Source organism: Dermacentor andersoni, chromosome 11, assembly GCF_023375885.2.
Source record: "Dermacentor andersoni chromosome 11, qqDerAnde1_hic_scaffold, whole genome shotgun sequence".
NCBI lineage: Eukaryota > Metazoa > Arthropoda > Arachnida > Ixodida > Ixodidae > Dermacentor > Dermacentor andersoni.
The window spans coordinates 125,926,464-125,948,364 of NC_092824.1; the positions used below are offsets into that span (position 1 = coordinate 125,926,464).

At 45.3% G+C, this 21,901-nt stretch overlaps 1 protein-coding gene across 2 annotated transcripts in view; it reads left to right on the forward strand.

Moving 5' to 3' along the window:
• Positions 1-21,901, forward strand: part of LOC126539585 (latrophilin Cirl-like) — a 398,662-nt gene that overhangs the window by 318,398 nt on the left and 58,363 nt on the right. For both annotated transcript variants that reach the window (XM_055075600.2, XM_050186470.3), the window contains exons 6-10: positions 9,121-9,285; positions 11,057-11,160; positions 12,419-12,610; positions 16,387-16,570; positions 17,273-17,416. In XM_055075600.2, the coding sequence (XP_054931575.1) occupies positions 9,121-9,285; positions 11,057-11,160; positions 12,419-12,610; positions 16,387-16,570; positions 17,273-17,416 (789 nt within the window). The remainder of the gene's footprint in view (positions 1-9,120; positions 9,286-11,056; positions 11,161-12,418; positions 12,611-16,386; positions 16,571-17,272; positions 17,417-21,901) is intronic.

Below are 21,901 nucleotides of genomic sequence, written 5' to 3' on the forward strand. Positions count from 1 at the left end.
GAAATGCGAAGGCACCCGTGTACTTAGATTTAGGTGCACGTCAAAGAACCCCAGATGAGGGTGACGACTTTTTGTCTGCAATTGTGACCGGGGATGATTCATGGTGCCGCTACTAGTAGCCTGAAACACTACGGCAAAGCTTACAGTGGAAACATTTGAATTCACCACTCCCAAGAAAAACAAAGGCCGTCATTTCTGCCGGAAAAGTGTTGACTTCTTTTTAGATCGTTAGTGGCCATTATTGATCAAATTTTCTAAACCTGGAGAGACTCTAAATCGTTTCAGATATTGTGAAAGGTCGGATCGGCTGCGTGTCGCAATCAAGAACAAACGACATGGAAAATTGAGCATTGGGAACATCTTGCTTCACGACATTGCCCGTTCCCACGTCGCTGATGGGGTTAATACAAAACTGGCAAAGTTCAAGTGGGAAACGCTGCAACATCCCTCATGCAGCCCAGACTTGTTGCCTTGGGTCTTCCACATTTGGTAAAATTAGAAAAAACTACTCAAGGGAACCAGATTCGTGTCGGAAGATGACGTGTAGTCATTTACAGATTTTTGAGGCAGCAACCCAAGGAGTTTTATGAGACGGGAATTACGCGACTCGTTAGTAGGACAAGTGTCTAAATACTCATGGTGACTAGTTTTAAATAAAATACCCCGTTTGTCATATATTCGCATTGGCTCACTTTCATTTGACTCGCCCTCATATATTTTGCAGAACTCCTGCTTTTTATATGTGCTCTCTGTTGCGACTATAATTTCGGAGCAATTACTCGCAGTACACGACCAGTGACAGCTGCTCCTGCGCAATACATTCTGGCAAAGGACAGCGTCATTGAGATTTTCCCCGGGTCGTTGCATATGTACGAAAATGTAAACAAAGTTGTTGAATCATAGATATATATATATATATTGATCCCTCGACTAATTCTATAAGGAGGAGGCCGAGCTGCAAAGTGAGCCCCCCACGAACGAAATTTCTGGCTACGCCACTGCCCACACCATACTATGAACACCACCCGCGAGATTGTTTTGGACGGTGATTTGCTCCAGCTGACAGAGGCTGAGCTCCTGGAGGGCATCAGCAAGCAGAATAATGTCAGTGTCAAAAGAATTAAGATGAGTCGAGATGGCAAAGAAATCAAGACCAAACACCTAATACAGTACTCATCTTTGGTTCAAGTGTCCTGCCCAAGTCCATCGAGGCCGGGTACATCAAGCTCCATGTTAGGCCATACGTACCTAATCCCCTCAGATGTTTCAAGCGGCAACGTTTCGGCCACAGTTCACAGAGCTGCTGAGGCCGTCAAACCTGTGTAAAATGCAGTGCCCATGAACACACCTCTGAATCTTGCAAGAACACTCTCCACTGTATAAACTGTGATGGCCGTGTACTTGCGGTGGTGCCCATCCTGGAAAGAAGAAAAAGAAATTGTGACAATAAAAGTAAAGGAAAACATAACTTTCCAGGAGGCACCTGCCCTAGAACACTTTTTCCGATGTGACACATCAGGGGGCAGCAACACAACAGCTTCTGGCGGCTGTCCAACACACATGCAGTCAGCCGGCAGTGACGCCATCTGTCCCCCCCGGCGGCTACAGCTACCGCTGTTCCGCCACCCCAGAAGAAGGGGCCATCGAACTCCTGGCCGGTGGCCTCAAAGGTCTCATCTGACGTGTCGAGGCCTCCACGTCAACCGCAGCGCTCTTGCGCAGCGCTCGCAAGAGCACGTGTCCAATGTCTCACAAGAGGCGATGGACACAACCGCCAGTCAGACGGTGCCACCAGCGCCTAAGGAACGGCGAGGCTCTCTCGATCGCTCCAAAAAAGACAAAACTCTCGTCATGGCGCCTGGAAAGGGTCTGTGAGCTAATCCTCGTCTCTTAAACGCACAGCACACAACACATTTATCACAATAGATACACAAATACTACAGTGCAATGTCAGAGGACTTTTTCATAACCTCAACGACATTACAGAACTACTACACAAACACAATCCAGAGGTGCTGTATGTTCAAGAGACACATGTGAAACCTACTAACACTAATTGCCTTTGTAATTACTCTATTTTCCAGAATGACCGCGACAAGGCTACTGCCTCTGGCGGTGTAGCAATAGTAGCCGTCAAATCTGTCGCTTGCCGATCCATCGCCCTTAACACGCCCCTTGAGGCAGTGTCAGTTCGGGCCATTCTTTTTAATAAATTAGTAACTGTGTGTTCCATTTATACTGTATACCGCCGAACCAGCATCTCGAAAAAACATGATTTTATAACATTGATCAGCTTCCCGAGCCCTACATACTTGTGGGAGATATTAAAGCTCATAGCACGATGTGAGGAGACTCATGATGGGACGCGAGAAGTCGACTCATTGAAAATTTCCTTTTAACCTCCAGTGCGTGCCTCTTCAATAAGAAAGAACCGACATATTATAATCCACATCATAATTCATACTCGTCAATAGACCTGTCCATCGGCTCTCCTTCTATCTTCTCTGATTTAGAATGGTCTATAATTAAAGATTCATTTGGAAGTGATCACTTCCCGTTAACTCTCAACCTAGTAACACAACATGACCCCCCTCCGCCTGTCCCTCACTGGAAACGAGTCGAGGCTCATCAGGATGGCTGCCCACCCTGATTATGGTTGGGCTCTCTCCGTTGGTTTCTGTCATCTCGAAACCGTGTCCAGCACTGGTGCGCGACATAACCGATGCAACGGCATAGCTGGCATCATGGACGCCCGTCATTGGCACAGGAATTTCTCGCTGGCCAAGGCACTGGAGGATGACGTACACCTTCTTCAATATCCTTCAGATGTTCTGATAATGAGGCTATAGAGTTCGCGATCGCCCTCAAGTCCCTAACGCGCTCAGTGGCCTCTCGCGGGCAATGACGCTCTGCTGCAGTGCAGGTAGCGAGGCATGTTCCATTTCATTTCATTTATTCAACCTTAAGGGCCCGAAGGCATTACATAAGGGGGGCGTGCATCAAAGTCAAACAGCTTCATAAGAAAGTTACATAATAATGTGCACATTGGTTGTAATAGGTACAAAAAAAGAGAATTTCAAAAAATAAGAAAACGGAACATATACACAGTACCAACGAGGCGATAAATAAATAAATGTGGTGTTCATGTGGTTATATATGTTGGCATAATCAAAATCGTTTAGTTTTTCGCAAAATGTTTTGCGGTCGCTGCACGAAACAATGTCATCCGGGAGTGCGTTCCAAAGTGTTACGGCATGGGGGAAGAATGAGCTGCTCATCGCCGTCGTCCGGCACTTTATCGCCGCCAAGGGGCGAGTATGAGATAAACGGGATGATGTTCTGAACGGGCGTTTTAAGAGGGCGTGTCCTGATTGGGTGAAGTAAAAGGAAGTGTGAAGAACGCAAAGACGAGAAGTTACGCGCCGTGAAGCAAGCAATGGAAGAGACAAAGTTTGTTTTAATGTGGTTACGCTGATATGTCTTGAATATTGTGACGTAATGAAGCGAGCAGCATGGTTTTGTAGGGCTTCTAAGTCATCGGCGAGATAAGCTTGTGAGGGATGCCAGATGGATGATGCGTACTCAAGTTTGGGTCGCACATACATAAATATGCTAGTTTTTTTATTTAAGATGATGCGGATTTTAAGTTACGTCGTAAATACGCAAGTGTGCGTGAAGCTTCGCAGCGCATTGTTTGAATATGTTTCACCCATGAAAGTGATGGCGTCATATGAACTCCTAGATATTTGTAAGTACACGTGTGGTCAATAGGAACAGAGTTAATGCGATAAGTGTGGTGTACGGTGGTGTGTTTGCGCGTGAAGGATATTACCTTGCATTTAGTGAGGTTAAGAGGCATGTGCCATTTTTCGCACCAAGAAGCGATAGTGTCTAGGTCGTGTTGTAGGGCGATTGTGTCGTTAGATGTATGAAGGGGGTTATAAAGAACGCAATCGTCTGCAAAAAGCCGCAGCTTCGTTGATATGTTAGTGGGAAGGTCATTTATGTAAATCAAAAACAATAGAGGAGATAAACCTGCGCCTTGGGGAACCCCGGAAGTTACACTGGTAAGGGTTGACTGAAAATTGTTAGCATACGTAAATTGAATGCGTCCTGTTAAAATATTTTCAATCCATTTGATAATCTCAGGGCGGATACCGAGGGAGGATAATTTTGCAAGGAGATGGTTGTGAGACACGCGGTCGAAAGCCTTTGAAAAATTTAGGAAATTGCATCTATTTGAAGGTGATCGTCCATGTGTAGTAGTAGGTCGTGGGTAAATTCGGCAAGTTGAGTTTCGCAAGACAGACATTTACGAAAACCGTGTTGTAAAGGGTAAAAAAAAATTGATTGATTCTAGGTAATCCATTAGGTTAGATGCTATAATGTGCTCAAGGAGCTTAGATGGGACACTGGTTAGAGAAATTGGACGGTAATTAGTAGGGTCATCGTGCCTTCCTGCTTTAAAAATGGGAACTACCTTCGCTTTTTTCCAATCGTCGAGAACGTTTCCTGTGTTTAAAGACTGATTAAAAATAAGGTACAAAAATTTTGTAGAAAGAGTTATAGTACTTTTAAGTAATTTGGTGTTTATGTCGTCGCAGCCAGCCGAGGATGATATTTTAAGAGAGTGAATTAGATTAGATATGCCATCCGGGTTTATTTGCACTCTAGGCATTGTTTTTGCCGAGAAGCTAGGTAAAGGTTCCATAGTGCAGGGATTAGGGACGTGAAATACCGACGTGAAGAACTCATTTAGGGCTGCTGCGGAATTATTAGGGCTTATTAATTCATCATCTGAGTCAACGAGATTTATTTAGTTAGTTTGTTGTTTCGTGGAGATGACACGCCAGAATTTGTTTGGGTTTGAGCGAAGCATTGTAATCAGGTCAACAGAGAAGAATTTGTCTTTGGCCTCATTTATTGTTTTAATATATTCAGTCTCACAGAGGCGGTGTCGCTCCCATGCTTCTGGACTATTTTTACTTTTGGCGGTTCTGTAGAGGCGTTTTTTCCGGTTAAGTAGTGATTTTAAGTGTTTGTTAAACCATGGGTTATTTGAGTCGGACTTAATAATGATTGTAGGGATATATTTGTTTTTTAAGCTCAGCAACATGTTTTTATAGAGCTCCCAATTAGCATTCACAGAACGGGTTGCATAGGACTTCTCGAAGTGTTCATAAACGCGAGTGAGTTCATGATTGATTAGTTGAAAGTTTCCTCTATTATAGTCGGTGATTAATTTCTACGCAGGTGATCTTATTTTTAGTGGTATAGAGAGGGATACATGAAGAAGGTTGTGGTCGCTAATTCCGGGCAGTATTGTCACACTTGATATGTCATCAGGGCAGCTGGTGAGTAAAAGATCAATTGTGTTATCGCCTTTAGTGGGGCTGGTTATTGTTTGATGGAGGTTGAAGTCTAGCGCCAAGTCTATGAATTGTTTGGATTCATTCAATGGTGATTGATTAGTTACTGAAAGGAGGGCCCGATTGATGTGAGGGTAGTTAAAATCACCGAAAAGAAAAATAGGTGCATCGGGGAATTTATGTTTTATGTTCGTAAGGGAACTGCGAAGGTGATCACAAAAAAGCGGATGACTGTCTGGGGGTCTATAGCAAATGCCGTATACTGATTTAACCGAGGAATTATGTTCACAAACCCATGTTAGTTCTAAATTGGAATCATGGCAGATGAGTGAGGACGATAGGTTGTTGTTCACTGCTATAAGGACGCCGCCTCCTCTCCTCTCCTTTCGGTCATGACGGTATAGCGTGAAATTCTGATTCAAGGGGAGAACTTCACAACATTTGATGTTGTCAGTCAGCCATGTCTCGGTGAGAAGAATTAGGTCTGCGCCAATGTCTGTGATAAAACCGTGTAGCTGCTCACGTTTCGGAATTACACTTCTGATGTTCGTGAAACCAATGTTTACATTTACTGACAAAGATGAATGGTTGTTTGAACGACCTTTGTTGTTTAGTCTGTGTCATTCGGTGTATGTATCAGCCTTGTCTCGCGACTGATGTGCAGAAGGTACTAATGTAGGGGGTTTTGCGCATTCTAGGATAGCATCGGTTGCAGTGTCATAAAAATATGACTTATTGCCTACGTGAAGTTTGTCAACGGAAAGTTTAAAGGCACATTTTTGAGGACGTATGAACTGGATTAATTTGGAGCACGCGTGGCGAGTAGAGGGAGCGAAATCTTCTCTGATAGCGTAGTCAGTTCCTTTCAGTTGGTGGCCGCAAGCAAGAATGTTTTCTTTAGTCTTGTAGTGATTTAGCTTTACAATAATTGGTCTCTTCTTTTCATTACCATATTTGCCTAAGCGGTGCGCACGTTCAATGGCGTTTCCGTCCAATTGCAGTTTCAAAGTGTCAGCGTAAAGTTTTAGGATCTTTTTTTCAGACTCTTGCCAAGTTTCTTTTTCTGTGTCATCGAAACCAAGAAACAGAAGATTGTTCCTGCACGTTCGATTGTTAGTGTCGTTGCTAGCTGCTTTCAGAACCGCGATGTCACGCCTGATTTGAATTGCCTCGTGGGCAGCTGGGTCGGGATTGGTTTTCGGGTGTGCAATTTCCAGTGCGGCTAGCCGGTTGCTAATTTCTGTGAGCATTTTGTCCTGTGCTAACTGAGTGGTTTTCAGGTCATTAAGTTCGGTCCGCATAGTATCTTGGCATTCTTTGAGTTCAGTTATGACAGCCAGAATTTCTTTGGTAGGACCGTGGTTCAGCTCAACGTCACCGGAAAGAATCAATAGCAGGTGGTATAGCAAATTGAAGGCAACAGCGTCCGTACACATGCGAATAGCACGGCCCCAATCGAGGTCGTAGGGGCACGACACTGCAACAAGATAACGGTTGTCACTCCGGTACTCGGCTGAGTAGCGGAGGTAACTAACCTGCAGAAATAGATGTGGGGTGAGCATGGTGTTGCATGTGGTGTCGTGCCCCAAGTGGTTGATTCGTTGCTGCGCCTTAAGTAGCCTGTGCTCGGAATGCGTGATCAGTGACGTAATCGATGATAGGGGTTGCCAGGCCAGGAGAAGAATCCGGGCTGGGTCTGGGATTTCCGGGGGTGTCGGCAGATCCGTAGGCCATCCAACGATGCAGTCGCCTGCCTCGTGAAGGCACAGGGTGCTGGGTTGTGGTAGAAGCTCAAGGGAAGAGCACGAACCAGGCGATAGGCAGCACATGAGCATCTGCAGAAATAGATGTAGGGTGAGCATGGTGTTGCATGCAGTGTCGTGCCCCACATGTCAGAGGCAGCTGGCATTGCTGCTAAAGGGGGTGTCACTCCAGTGGGAGGTGCCGAGGCGTATGGATACCTCGAATGCTGTAGCAGAGAAGTGGGTGCCAATATCTTGTGGTTGGTACGCACGGGTCATTAAAGCAGCCTGATTAATACGCTACAGAATTTGCAGGAATGTTGAGCAACTGTCCGGGTTTGTGATGATTATTTTCTCCTGCACGTCCGGACGCTGGCTGCATATGAGGTGCCGCAACCACTCCTCTTCCATCATAGGTGGATTAATTCTGGCACACAGCTGCACAAAATCGTAGTAATATTGCTTGGGGGACTCTGATAGTAGCCGCGTTCGGTTTTGGAGCGGCAAAAGGGCGATCTCAACTGAGTGACGATTTGTGAAAGACGTTTTGAGGAGTGTCGCCCACTCTTCCCATGTATTATGGGCCCCATTAAAATTTAAATTGTGTGCCACTTTTTGCATCTCCATCCAATGTCAGATACAAAAATTTTACTTTCGTTCCTTCATGCCAGTTGTTTAGGGAGGCCACGTGTTCGTTGCAAAGCAGCCACTTGGAGATTGATTCTTCTGGCATGTATCTAAAGACTGGCGGCCCAACGAAAGGTTTAGCTTAAGGGGTGGACATGGTAGCGATAACAGTAGGGGGTTTGGTCATAATTGAGCTGTTAGAGCTGGTTCCTGAGGTTTGTTGCCATCGCCCATGATATTAGAGCATGGACTTTGTTACCCCGCACCTCCACCGCTTTGTAGCAAAGTGACACAGCTGTTAAGTGTTCTGACGCATGAGCTCCCCAGGGAGACAACGATGAAGGGGGATGAGCTCCAGCAGGGGCAAGCGCAGATCCGCAGGTACGAAGGCGACAAGAGGTGTCATTTGAATACTAGGTTTATTAACTTGGCATTTAACTTGGCCACTGTACACATATTTGCATACCAAACGATGTCATACCCATTGTCAACGGCCTGCCTGACTGGCCTGGTCTCCCGTGGTGAAATTGCGCCGTGTGCTGCAGTCTCCTTGCTCTCAAAAACTACTCAGGCTCTTCCTTAAATGAGTTTCTACAGCATTCAAGGGACCCGCGGACCGGCGGGAGGTGCAGGCATCTCCACCAATGACCTACTCCAACCACTCAGGCAGGCCGGCAGGATCCCATAAGGGCCATAGATAGTTTAAGAGGCCAAAAATGGGCGCAAGGGCAGCCTGCACACACAATCAAGTTGCCCATAACTAATAAATTTCTGCCCCCCAATACATCCTAATGTGAGAACAGCGCACGACACGTGCGCAAAGTGACAGTCAGGTACAGCAGCGTCGGCCGGGCGGGAGCACAAGCCTGAGGCGCTGTCGCAGTCATTCCCACACAAAGGCTTCCCCCGCATTGACAAACCCACAACGCTCGCGGAAAGGGAAAAAAAAAGGTACCCACGGTGCACTCTCTTCGTGACAACAGGTTTTAAATAAGTCTGACTTCAACATCGTGGTGTGTCGCAGATTGCTTGAATGCTAATCACGTTACCGTCAACAGTCATTGTGAGATGGACATTTACTTGTTTCTTCTTTCATTCTATGCTAAACATCTTTGTCACTGCCAAAGCCAAAATTTTTTCAATACATTCTTTCCCCCTTGACACATTCGTGCTCATTGAACTTATACCTGTGACTGCTATCTACCGTTTACTGCTTTTTGTACTCAAGGTAATTAAGAGTAGTTCTTTTAGCCCACATTTAGCTCATAAAATTTGGTGCTTGTCAATTTCTTGTGATGGTGCTTTGCTTTCATAGTATAGTAGTTGAAATGCCTTTCCTGCTTCATATATATGTGTGCCATCACCTCTGGACTGCTGTGCAGCTGTTCTCGCAGAAAGTGCTGCCATGGAAACGGCCACATTCGAAACATCCACAGCCTTGGATCTGCTCTTGGACTATTGCCAGCCACTCATAGCGAGAGACATATTCTGGAACTGGACTCGTGCTGGCGATGTGGCAGTCTATCCTTGTCCTGGAGGCTCCAAAGGTCAGTCAATACTAAGCACTGTTAGTTTTTAATATTTGCCTGGGTTATTCGAAATATCATAGCATAACACATATCAAGTACGGTGAATTAGCATGATGACTTTGCAGTTTTGGATAGGAATTTAAGGGACCCTGAAACAATCTTGACAGTTTTGTACGAATGTACTGAGTCATTAGGGTAGGTCCTTCTGACCATTAATTGATGCATCTAAATGCTCCACATAATGCATGTAATTTATTATGAGTTTTTAAAAATGTACATCACTATCGATTACAGCACGCCATTCCCCTGTGTTTTCAGCCGCCCTTGACCAAGTGATGCAAGGTGAACATATAAAACGCCAGTAGGTCGAGCTATCCGACTAGCTGCCCAGGGCATGTTGCCGATAATTTTTCCAACTTTATGGGGAACAAATGTTGTTCATAATAGTTGGTATGTTAGTTAATTTGTTTCTGTCAAGAAGGAAGTAACTGAAAGAGAATGCACAAGGACAATTTATCACGACACTCAAGCACCCTGCACACAGCAAGTGTCGTCTGCTTGTGTTACAGCATGCTCTGTGTTGATGCGAGCTGCACGGTCTGTGTTGGTCTCGATCTCTCTTTTCGCGAGCACCATGGTTTGCCCTTGCATTGTGGCTGCAAATGTAGGGATCGGCAACATGTCAAGCTGCAACATTATGTCCCTCTGCAAGGCAAACATGTGAGCATAGTGGCTGCAGCGCTGGTTGTCAGTATTCTGTCGGCACCAGCATCTATGCGTTTGTGGCCGTCACTTCATGCGGAAGGATTACTATACACCACAATAGTTTTTCGCATGTCCGGTAAACGCAAGTGGAAGCAGAGTGGGCCTGGGCGTTTTGTGGGATGAGCGGTGGCGAAGACATGACAGGCCTGCATGGTGCAGCCGCCTGGTGGCAGAGAGCTCAACCAAACACAGAACTAATATAGCAGCAGCGAAAAGTATTCTACTTTGCTGCTGGTGTAAATTTTTGACGGGAGTGTAATCATGAGCATGTTGTTTTTCTAAATGTTTAAAATTTTTTACACTTGGTTGCATCAATATTAGCTATTTGGTTGGCTAGTTAAGCGCTGCTCCACCAGGTGACTGGACTGTGCAGACCAATCAGGCCACTCACATACGTCTGCGCTAAAGCTATCACAGCAGTATAGTATGTAGGGGCTTTAGTTTATGCCTCCGCCCATCCATCAAAATGCTTAGCTTGCCTGTGGTTACCAGAATGCCAGACACGCTCGGCGCTGCGGCAGAATGCTGCTTCGCCAGCTCTCCCTTGGGATCGACTGCCAGGTGGCTGGCGGAGCAATTGGAGAGGCTTGTGGTGCTGGCTTCAAGACAACCGGAAGTAGACACAATGTCCCATCATGATGCAGAGCCAGTGAAGGCAGAGCTTAGCCCTGATCGCTCGGTGAACGAGTTGAGGAGAAAAAGCATGGGTATGTAGGAGGGTAACTTGTAATCATTCTTCAGCTTGCTTAATATGAGACTCTTCACACAAATTGTGATGTGAACGTTTTACTGTAGCTGTACCCTACACATCTACAAAATTTGCCCAAACCGTTTCACGAACCCTTTAAGAATCTGTGACATTTCATTATTTTGCAAACAGAAAAGTGTAGGATGCAAAGTCTCGAACGTAAAGGCTCAAATTAAAAAGAAAGTAACAATCAAAAGCACTGTAAACCATAGCTATAATGGTTTTGTTGTTGAAGATGGGGTTTAATGTTCTTTAATTAATGCTTTGTTCTTTCAGGTGATGCAAGGTGGCAGTGTGGTGTGAATCCTGTAAAATGGTTGTCTGATAGGCCAGACCTTAGTGGCTGCAATTCTTTCTGGGTTGGTGACCTGGAACAGAGGGTGAGAAACTTAACATGACTTAAATATTTTCATAATGCAGTAATTTGCAAATCATTATACATAAACTTAAACAATGATAAAAAAATTACATGAAGCCATTATCATTAGTTTACTTTCAGTATGTGAATGGAGTGACTGTGTGGGCTTTAATAGTGGCACAGTGAACTGCTTTATTTTTTGGAGTAGATTTTGTCCTTTCACCAATTGTTGTACATCATTGTACCAGAAAATGCCATAGCTAGGCACAGGCAGCCAGCAACGTGACAGCTTTCCTGGAAGGGCTGACAGCTTTTATCATGTTATTGCACTAAATGTTCTTGGGAAATTCTGACAGTATATCTGAAATGTAGTATAACAATGTGGCCCATTGTGGTGTCAGGACTGCATGTTGTATAATTAAGATATCATAAAGGACGCCCTCATGCTAACAAAACTCATATTATGAATTTTTGATGATAGAACCATTATATCTCCTCAGCAGCATGGACACTATAGCTAAAAATATGCGTGACAAACAGAAACATGTCCATAGTATGCATCAAAATGCCAAACTAACTTCTCTCGGCTGCGTAGCCTAGAGACCTGGAAAGCACATTTACTAGAGACAGAAAGGCACAGTTTTACCCGACGGGCGAAGCATTCACAGTAATAGCAAGATATTAGAATAATACACAATATAAGACTGGTAGCCTTATAGAGATTATAAATCGCTGTAAACATTTGCCTGCTAACTATACACACATGGTGTCAAAGGAACTAGTAGAGAAAATGACATCATGCAGCCACCCTTTGTAAGAAAGATGTTTATCATTTCACCATTCTTCCTAAACTCAGCAGATCACATGACCTCCAACGCTTGGTGCACAGGAAGAGAGCGGTTTTGCCCAAACCGATTGCCCTTCCCTCTTTCCTAGCCTTCTTCCACTGCTTCATCTGCCACCTGGAGCATTACGTTAGGCTCGATGTTCAAGGATGCCATATTGTGTGTGTGTGTGTGTGTATACATGCATGCATGCGTGCATATGCTGATGCCATGATTGCAGCTGGTGTGTCTATATATTTGCTATATCAGTAACAATCAGAATACTAATAAGCCAGTTTTCTTTCATTGCATCATTTAGGCTTTACGTGTGCACAACCACTTCTTGCATCTGATAATATTAAACCAGTATGTATGTCACAGAACTTAACTGGTTAAGATGATGCACACTACTGCAGTCCAGGATATGAAAAAATTGGTTCTTCCTTTCTTGCTCAGATTCAGGGCGGCACTTCTGTGGTAAATCTTGGCAGCGAGCTCTCACAGAAAACACGTGTCAAGTCGCTGTATGGTGGAGACTTGCTGCACACGACCAGCATAGTGCAGCAGCTCCTTTCAAAGATGGAGGATGAGCTGGACCACGCATCAGACAGTTACCAGCGGCAGCAAGTTGTGGAAGAGCTCATGAATGTGAGTGGCGGCCTGGTCTTGACCCTCTCTGGTTTGTAAGTGTGTATTTTAGACAGCACAGAAGATAATACTGCAGGTTATGAAGATTGATTTGCTCAACTATAGATTCGATGCTATGAATAGGGGAAGGCCATGGACACCACCATTATTTGCAAAATGCCTTTATTGTCCCCTTTCTAGTCTGGCCATAGATTACTGCTAGCCTCTGTATTGTCACTGCTTGATCTATGACACTATATTCCTCCTTGTCTTACGAAACATGCCAAAACAAAATTGGAGAATGTACAGGGTGTATGAGAGGTAGAAAAAAAGAATGGTGTGATTTAATTCACTCATACAGTCTGTAGCACAGCGGCTTAATTCATCTTGACATTCTGATGGGTATTGTGCTTGATTTCGTTGCTCCTGAGTGTCTTCACCGTTTTAAATTTGTGATGAGGTGCTCTCCTCCAGACCTGCATTCATTGGAAGCAGGGATTCTTCATCATCATCTGATTCTTGAAGCTTATGTCCACAAGGGGCCCTCTTAAAGAAGCTTGTGTTTTGTGTTATTTTCATACCCTGCCTACTTACAGTGACCTTGGATCCTTGTACATCTGTTACAATATTGGTGTCAGGGTCATAGTATGGTGTAGTACATAATACAGTACAGGGTCTCCTTGTGTGGCTGGTTGTGGTGCCTCTTTTCTGCATATCGTTTGGGTTTCAGTTTGGCAGTTTAGCCATCCTGGGGTGGTATTCTTGGGCGATCACTTTCAGAAGTTCTTTTACTTTCAGAAGACCCGGCACTAGATGCATCTATGTGCACAGCTGACAGCGTTTCTGGCACTGTGCCAGACTCGCTATCTTCACACAGTGCCAAGAACACTGCCAGCCATATGTACTTTGATGCATCCAATGATGAGTCTCATGAAAGTGAAATTATCTCTAAAAGTGATTGCCCAAGAGTACCGTTCTTTGTGCACTTCCTCACCATCACAAACTTCCAATGGGTCAGATGCAGGTCACGATAGCGCTGTCTGGACCTGCCTGTCAAAGAGTAGCTCGTAAGGTTCACATTGCATGTGGAGTTTCTCTGTAACACATCAGAAAGCCATCCATGCATTGAACTCGGCCTGTTCCTTCGATGTGCAGTGCTTTGATCACTTTAGTAAACATTCTGATGAACCATTCTGCTTCACCATTTGCCTCAGGCCAGAGTGGTGTTATTTTGTGATGTGGAAAACCAAACTCTGTAGTGAACAGCTTAAAATTGAATGAATCGAAGGGTGATCTATTATCACCTTTCACTTGGTGAAAACCACCTATTTATGCAAATATTCATCTTAGTACATGAGTTGTTGAGTTTGCATTTGTTAATGACACAGCTTGTAACACGGGGAAGTGGGAATATAGTCATAGAGTATGAGAAGGTACTTGCCTTGGCGAATGGGCCTCCAAAATTCAGTCTTAGGTTTTTCCAAGGTCCTTTTGGAAGATTCTGTGAGTTGGCTCCACGGGATCACATTGAGAACTTGGCACTGAGGATTGACATGGGATGCATTCATGTACTCTCTGCTCTACTAATTTGCCCGTGTGAAACCAAACCCAAGTGCAGAGCTGTTGCTTGCTTTGTACAATTTCTTTGTGTCCCTTCTGGGCAAGCTCCACTGTACGTTGTTGCAGGCTGGCTTGTAGTAGAAGCTTTTTGTATTGAAGGAAGAGGCCGTCATGTGACAATGAAAGCTTCAGCTTGACATTTTTTTAGGGTTTAATGCTGAGCCACTTCACAGGGCTTGTCTCCTAACTTCAGCTTGACTGCCTTTTCTTAGTTGACAGCAATGGTTGACAGTAAGGGTGCCTTGTGTGATGCCTGATGGCACCACACAAGGTCCCCATTCAGAGGAAATTTGAATGGGTGATGTGACATGTAGCCAGATGGGTTTTATTTGCCTTTCTAATGTTGCAAGGAGAAGCTATAGAGTTTTATCCTGAGACACAAGCGCTCTACTAGCAGATGTTCAAGCAGAAGGATTGGACAGGAGGCTGATAAATGGTTTAGGATCACTGTGAAGCATAAAGTGAGTTCTGTACAAGTATGCATGTTGAAATTTTCTATTCCCCACACATCAGCCAAGATTTCCTTTTTGATGTGGGAGTAGTTGTGCTTTGCATTGGTGAGTGTGCAGCTTGCATAGGCCTTATAATTTGGATGTTGTCATCATTCCCCTGTGCCAGTGCTTAGACCCTCTGCACCTGTGTCAACAATGATATGGTTTGACTTGTTGCTGTTGAAGTAGGCTTGAGCATGGCTACCTGTCAGGGATTCTTTCAGCTTGTTGAGAGCTGCTTGGTGTATGTTAGTCCACCTTCAGTCAGTGTCTTTTCTTTTGAGGTTGCAAAGAAGCACTGTCATGCTTGCTAGGCTTGGAATGAATCTGCCTCAGTAGGTGATCATGCCCAAGAGGCCCCTTGCTTCTGTTTGTTTGGCTGTGACATGTCTATCGCCTGAATCTTTGCTGGGTTTGGTCTGATGCCTTTTTCTGAGATGATATGGCCAAGAAAATGTTAACTCGAGTTTAGAGAAGCAACTTTTCTTTGGGATGAGTGTGAGTCCATAGCCCTCAAAGTATTGCAGCACCATCTTCAGACAGTCATAGTGTTATGTGTCTGTTTTGCCATACACAAGAATGTTTTGTCACTTATGTTGTTCACTCATGAAATGCTTGCTAGATATTGTAATGCGCAGTTGAGTGACAGTACGTTATTCACTTTATGTTGGGCGAACTTGTGCCCGACAAACAGCTAAGCGAGAGCCTCGCTACAACGTCCACAGTCTTTTTGCAAGAGTCCTGCACCTCTTCTTTTTCCCTCGTGTCCCGCGCTGATGACATGTTGCTCTGATTGCGCATGCCTTGTGAGCTCGTGTTGCCCGCTTCACTGCCGCTATCTTTCGCAGGTAGCAGTAACGGACACAGGAGGTGGCTAGCACGCGTAATTTGAAATCACCTTGTGTCAATATTTTTTATTGTGAATTGGAATAACTCTGCTGCAGCATAGTTTCCAATATTCAGGCATTTGCAGAAGTACAGTCTGATGGGTGTTGTGAACATTGTGATGTACAGTACCTTGAATCTTTATGTAGCACCATTTGGTGGTGTCCCTAGCTTAAGTCAAACTTTGAGAAGACTGATGCACCAGTCAGGCTAGTGACAAGATTGTCTAATGTTGGTGATGCATCTGCGTCATGTTGGCTTGAACCACAACACTATAGCAATGACATGCTCATCGAGTAGCAGTTCTTGAAAATATGGTAGTGCCCACTGTAAGAGCCTTTTGCATTGAAGCTTGGTGCAGCAGTCATTCTCATTGTTCCTTTTGTAAAAATGGCTCTCCTCTGTCTCGGACATTATTCAGTGAAGTGTCATTGTCGTACCACTGTAGTTGTCATTGTTACCATCGCTAGTGTTACATTATTGTTGATCATTGTCACATAATTGTCATTGCTGTTTCATACAGTAGGTATACTTCACGCAGGATAGCAGGAGTTTCACACAAAGTCAAGGGTGCTGGTGGTTGTAACTGCTGTCACAGTGAATGTGTTCAGAACTGGAGGAAGTCTTTTGCTTAAAGTACTTTGTGTATGCAGTTGCAGCAGGGCTTCCTTACTTGAACTCTCTTCCTTTGTAACCTGCCAAATCTTTGCTGCCATGGAGAGGTGTCTTCCTTCAGTATCTCGTCTCGTCTTGAGCAATTCTTTGTGGTAGAATAAACCACTGATCTGCACTTGCTTACAGTCGGTGGTGGACTTCAGCAGCAACCTTCTGGAGCACCACCAAGGCAGTGCCTGGGGGGACTTGCCACCCATGGAGCAGAGGGCTGCAGCATCTTCACTTCTCGAGGGGCTCGAGCGCAATGCCATGCTCATGGTGAAGAGCCACAGCAACAACCTGAACTACAGCCGCGTTCAGAACAATATCAGTAAGCCCCAACTTTCTTTGATGAGAATGAAAAAATCCGCAGGAAAGCTTACATGAAGTTAACAGCACATTTTAGAGCCATGAATTGCAAACCTTGCTGTAGGCCATCCTCCCAGTCATTGTGATACCTGTTAATATCTTCCTGAGTTGCCCATTTGTTAAGTAAGTACCATATAACTCTGTGATTCGCTTTCCTCTGTTGAAAACAATTTGAGGCTGTTTGGCACATTTTCTCTATGGAAAGCACTCAGTAAGCCATTTTAGCTGATACCTAGTGACTAATAATCATCACTTTCAGTGCAAAAAGATGCAAATGCACAGGGAACAAAATTTGCAAAACAAATGAAAGTAAGAATGCTGCATGCGATCAAATTATCAACAGATGAGTAGAAAACATGCTGTGCATATGTATGTGCCACTCGCATCCACCAGGCTCAAGATTAGCTGTTTTGGGGCTGATTCCGATAAAGAAGTTCTTGAGTATAAAAGGGCACACCGAATGTTGTTTCGGTCGACTTGAGCTCTAAAGTTCAGTGTGAGTTAAGATGAAGCTTACTTCCCACTTTGTAAGGCTAGCCCCAACCTGTATATGGTTTGTCCTGTGATGCATGTTTGTTTCATTTGCTCTTGTTAGTATGCCAGTTCTGTAACGAAGAAGTGGTGCAAATTACCTCAATTCCCCCCCTTTTTTTGTTTTTTCCAGTGGCAGCAGTCAGAGTCCTGAGCATTCAGAGTGTCACAGACATGTCTTTTCCTGACCCTTCTGTCATTCGGGGAACATCTTGGTCAGATTCAGGAGATTCCATTTATCTCCCCTACAAGACACTCCTGGAAAGCGCCAGAAATGGTAACTGTGTGGCGTACTAAAACACCAGCATTTGGGTGCCAACATTTTTGCTCCTGCAAGCTTTAGTTCATTTCAAAGATATCCGTTAAGTTGTTTAAGAGTAATAACTAAAGGTGTTATAGTCACTCCAGAATACTGGAAACCTGGGTTTGTTGGTGCAGCATTATGAAAATAAAACATCACGCAAGCAAGAACGGGGACCAATGACGCATGTCTGTAGCCTGATGCCTGTTTGATCTGAGGAATTGCAGTTCATAATTAGGTAAGAAAACCGACATTGAGCTAACACACTGCTCGCCTAATCCATGAATCATTTAGGCTTCTATTTGAGATGGGACTCATGATCATGAGCATGTATATATGTACTGCACTTCCCAGTAAGATAGTTGTAAGTTAAGCAGCGTGGTGTTGTCTTTCTTAGGTCCCAGTTGCTTGTGTGCTGTTTTATTTTTATAATGCAGCATTATAGTCACCCCGCTTTTCTTTGCCTTAATCAAACATGCACACTATGGGCCTGAATATAATCCAGTGAATATCGATAGGGATGTGCATACTTTGCTTAAAGTGTTAAAATAAGAAAATACTTTGCGCTTACTGCTGCACTGTTCTTCCTCAAATTTTGCACAAAGGTTGCTTTTTAGAGTCTGCGTCATTCAGTGTAACACTTGGCACAGTCAGGGTGCGCCTGGGTTCTTGAAACCCTTGAAAACCCTCGAAATTGAAAATTAGGTTTTCAAGGCCCTTGAAGTTTCCAGAATTAATTTTTCCTTTGAGATCCCTTGAATTTGTTGAGTAATGCAGTCTAAGACGGACTATGTAACCCACTTTTTGTGGCAGATCAGCGTGCACCCCGCAAACTTCCCATCTTAGAAACAATGATACACTATGTAAGAATGTAAAGCCGGTGCAAGTGCACATGCGTTCTGCTTGGTACGACTTGTGTGAAACTGGAAGACCCCACAATGGATGAGAGCGAGAGGCACTGGTGCTTGGTGCTGGTACCCCTGCCATATTTATGTTGCTTTCTTTGCACCTCATTAGGAACTCTAAGTGATCAAGGTGAGACATTTTCCACATAATTATTGTATCTCTAGTGCAGTATTTCTCAAACTACGGTTCATGGAGGGTTTAACTATGTAAGTATATATACAGTCTTCTTGTGGAAACAACAATGAATTTTCAGTTCCAGCCAGATCCCATACTCTTTCAACGGCTGTCTTCCTAAAAAAATTATATATATATATATATATATATATATATATTGATACAAGGCAGAAACATATTTAAACAATGCGCGCAGGTTCATGCGCCCCCTCAAGAGGACAACGGCGTATTGGAGGAAAAGACGACGAAATGATGGCACGTGTTATCGCCGCACGCACTTGCATCGTAGATGGCCGTTGTCAGCGTCTACAAGAAGAAGACGTGAAGCGACGCTCGAGAGAGAAGAAGAAGGCATTCTTGATCTCCTGTTCCGAACGCGGCAGTCCTTTTTATTTACCCCCAGGGCACAAGTTAGCCCACAATAAATAGTTGTGTCTGGACTCCCTTAATTGTTCGTTACAATTCTGGTGGAGGTGCTGGGTAATGATTTCCAGCCCAATTCGAGTTGGAGAAAGCAGCCCGGAACCACACCATCTCAGACCCAACGAGTTCACGCCTGTCCACCAGCGCACGAGCCGTCGCCTACGTGGTGAGCCGCCTGAGTTTCCTCTTTTGCTGGAGCAAACTATAATAGCAGCCGCAGACAATCCTGAAATGACATCCCAGACAGCCTCAACTCGCATCATCGTTGATCAGCCACGGACGCCCGAGCCTTTTCACGGCGATACTTTCGAAGACGCCGAGGACTGGTTGGAAGGCTTCGAGCGCGTCGCTGACTACAATGGAGGGGACGAAAACCGGAAGCTCCGCAACGTTTACTTCGCGTTGCAAGACTGTGTGCGAACGTGGTTTGAAAACCACGAAGCTGTCCTCCGGTCGTGGGATGACTTCCGACGGGAGCTGTTGGCCACGTATCCGAGCACAGACCGCCGGGAAAAAGCTGAAGCCGCTTTGCAAGCAAGAAGCCAACGAAGCAACAAAAGCGTGGCAATGTATATCGAAGATATGTCCCGCTTATTCCGCCGGGCCGATCTGAGCATGAACGAGGACAAGAAGCTTCGGCACCTGATGCGCGGTGTGAAGCAGGAGCTTTTTGCCGGTTTGGTTCGCAGCCCCCCACGCGATATGAACGTCGCCTCTATAGATACGATGTCGGCAATGTTCGGGAACAGGGTCGAGGTCTTACAAGAACTCATAAGATCTGTGGTTCGAGAAGAGCTCCAGAGGTGCAGCAGCTGAACAACGGCCCCACAGTGGTCTCTTCGTTAGCAGAAGTGGTTCGCGAAGAAGTGAGACAAGCAGTCCGCGAACAGCACCCGCCAGCACAGCCGCAAGCGTCGTCACCGGTACGGCCGACGGTATCGTATGCCGAGGTACTCAGAGGATCTCCAGGACGTACTTTTGTCGTGGCAACTGCGCATGTACCCGAACCTCGGTTCTTGCTGTCTCCGCCGGAGACGAGATTCCGGAAGGCTGACATATGGCGCACTCCTGATAGAATCCCACTTTGCTACCACTGCGGCGAAGCTGGTCATCTCTACAGGATGTGCGAATACCGCAGAGCGGGACTTCGGGAGTTTTCCGTAAATGCTCCTTGCCCAAGAAACGGTGAACGCCCTTTCGAGATCCAGGAGTATTTGTCAACGCGCCAAAGCCCACAGACTTCACAGCAGCATCAACCTCGGTCACCAGTGCCGCTGAGGTATCGATCACCGAGCCCGCATCCATCCTCAAGCTCCCCAAGGGGACACCCCAAAAGCCCAAGTCGGGAAAACTGATACCGGCGACCTGTGGAGGTGAGGCCGCTGTCGACGCAAGAACAGAGCCTCCAGCACTGAACGACGGATGCGAGAGCAGTTGCGAAAAAAGTGACGCTTCAGATTTATGTGTGTTTATAGACGGCTGCGAAATTACTGCTTTAGTAGACACAGGCGCAGACCATTCCGTTATGAGTAAAGTACTTGCCAGAAGACTGAAAAAAGTGCTGCCTCCTTGGAGAGGACCTCAAATTCAAACCGCCGGAGGACACCTTATCAACCCGTTGGGCAGGTGTACTTCTAGAATCGGAATACGCGGCTTTACATACGTCGCCAGTTTCATTGTCCTGTCAGAATGTTCAAGGGATTTAATTATTGGAATGAACTTTTTGCAGGCGAACGGTGCAGTTATCAACTTGCAGGAATCCTGTGTGTCGTTCTCAACGAAGCACGCCATCGCGACGTTCGAGTGTGAAGAACAATTTGATGCTCTTCAGATTATAGACGATGACGTCACGATACCCCCAAGATCCAGCATAGCTGTCGCCGTAAGAAGCACTGTATTCAGCGACTATGAAGGAATAGCAGACAGTAACACTGGGCTCTTACTCAAAAAAGGAATCTGTATGGCAAGGGGTCTGGTTCAGCTGCGTGACGGGTGTTCAAATGTCTTCCTGACTAATTTTGGAAATGAAGTCCAGCATGTTGCGAAGGGAACCGTCATTGCCCGCCTTAACAATTATGAACAGATTACGGATTTGAGCCCTTCCGATGCTGCACTTCTGGATTCTGACAACGTAGACTCCATACTCGCATCTGTCAACATCGAAGCAGCACTATCACCGAGCCAGAAGCAGCAAATAGAGAACCTTATGCGAGAATTAGCCTCGTGTTTCTCAACGACATCGAAAGTCCAGAGAACATCCAATGTGATTAGCTCCGAAGGCATCCGTCCTGACCCTGAGAAGACCGCAGCAGTAGAAAAGTTTCCTAGACCAACTGATAAAAAGGCCGTTAGGCGATTCCTAGGACTTTGTGCCTACTACAGGCGTTTTCTCAAAAATTTTTCGAAGATTGCCAAGCCGTTAACGCGATTAACGAAAGAAGATATGCCTTTCGTCTGGCAAAGTGAACAAGAAGATACATTCAATGAGCTACGACGGCAACTTCAAAACCACCCGGTCCCTGCGCATTTTGATGAGGAAGTGAAAACAGACATCCACACAGACGCCAGCAATTTAGGACTCGGTTCCGTCCTCGTTCAGTGGCAAAACGGAGAGGAAAGAGTGATTGCATACGCCAGCTGCACTGTTTCGAGGGCTGAAACCAACTATTCAGCCACCGAAAAAGAATGCCTCGCAGTAATATGGGCCATAGGAAAATTCCGACCATACTTATACGGTAGACCGTTCCGAGCAATCAGCGACCATCACTCATTGCCCTGGCTTGCAAACCTGAAAGATCCTTCTGCACGACTTGCTAGATGGAGTCTGAGGCTGCAGGAATACGACATAACGGTCGTGTACAAGTCAGGTCGCAAGCACAGTGACGCTGATTATTTATCACGTGCGCCGGTCGAATCTGCTCCTGTGAAAGATGGACACGACTTTCCGTTTCTTGGAGC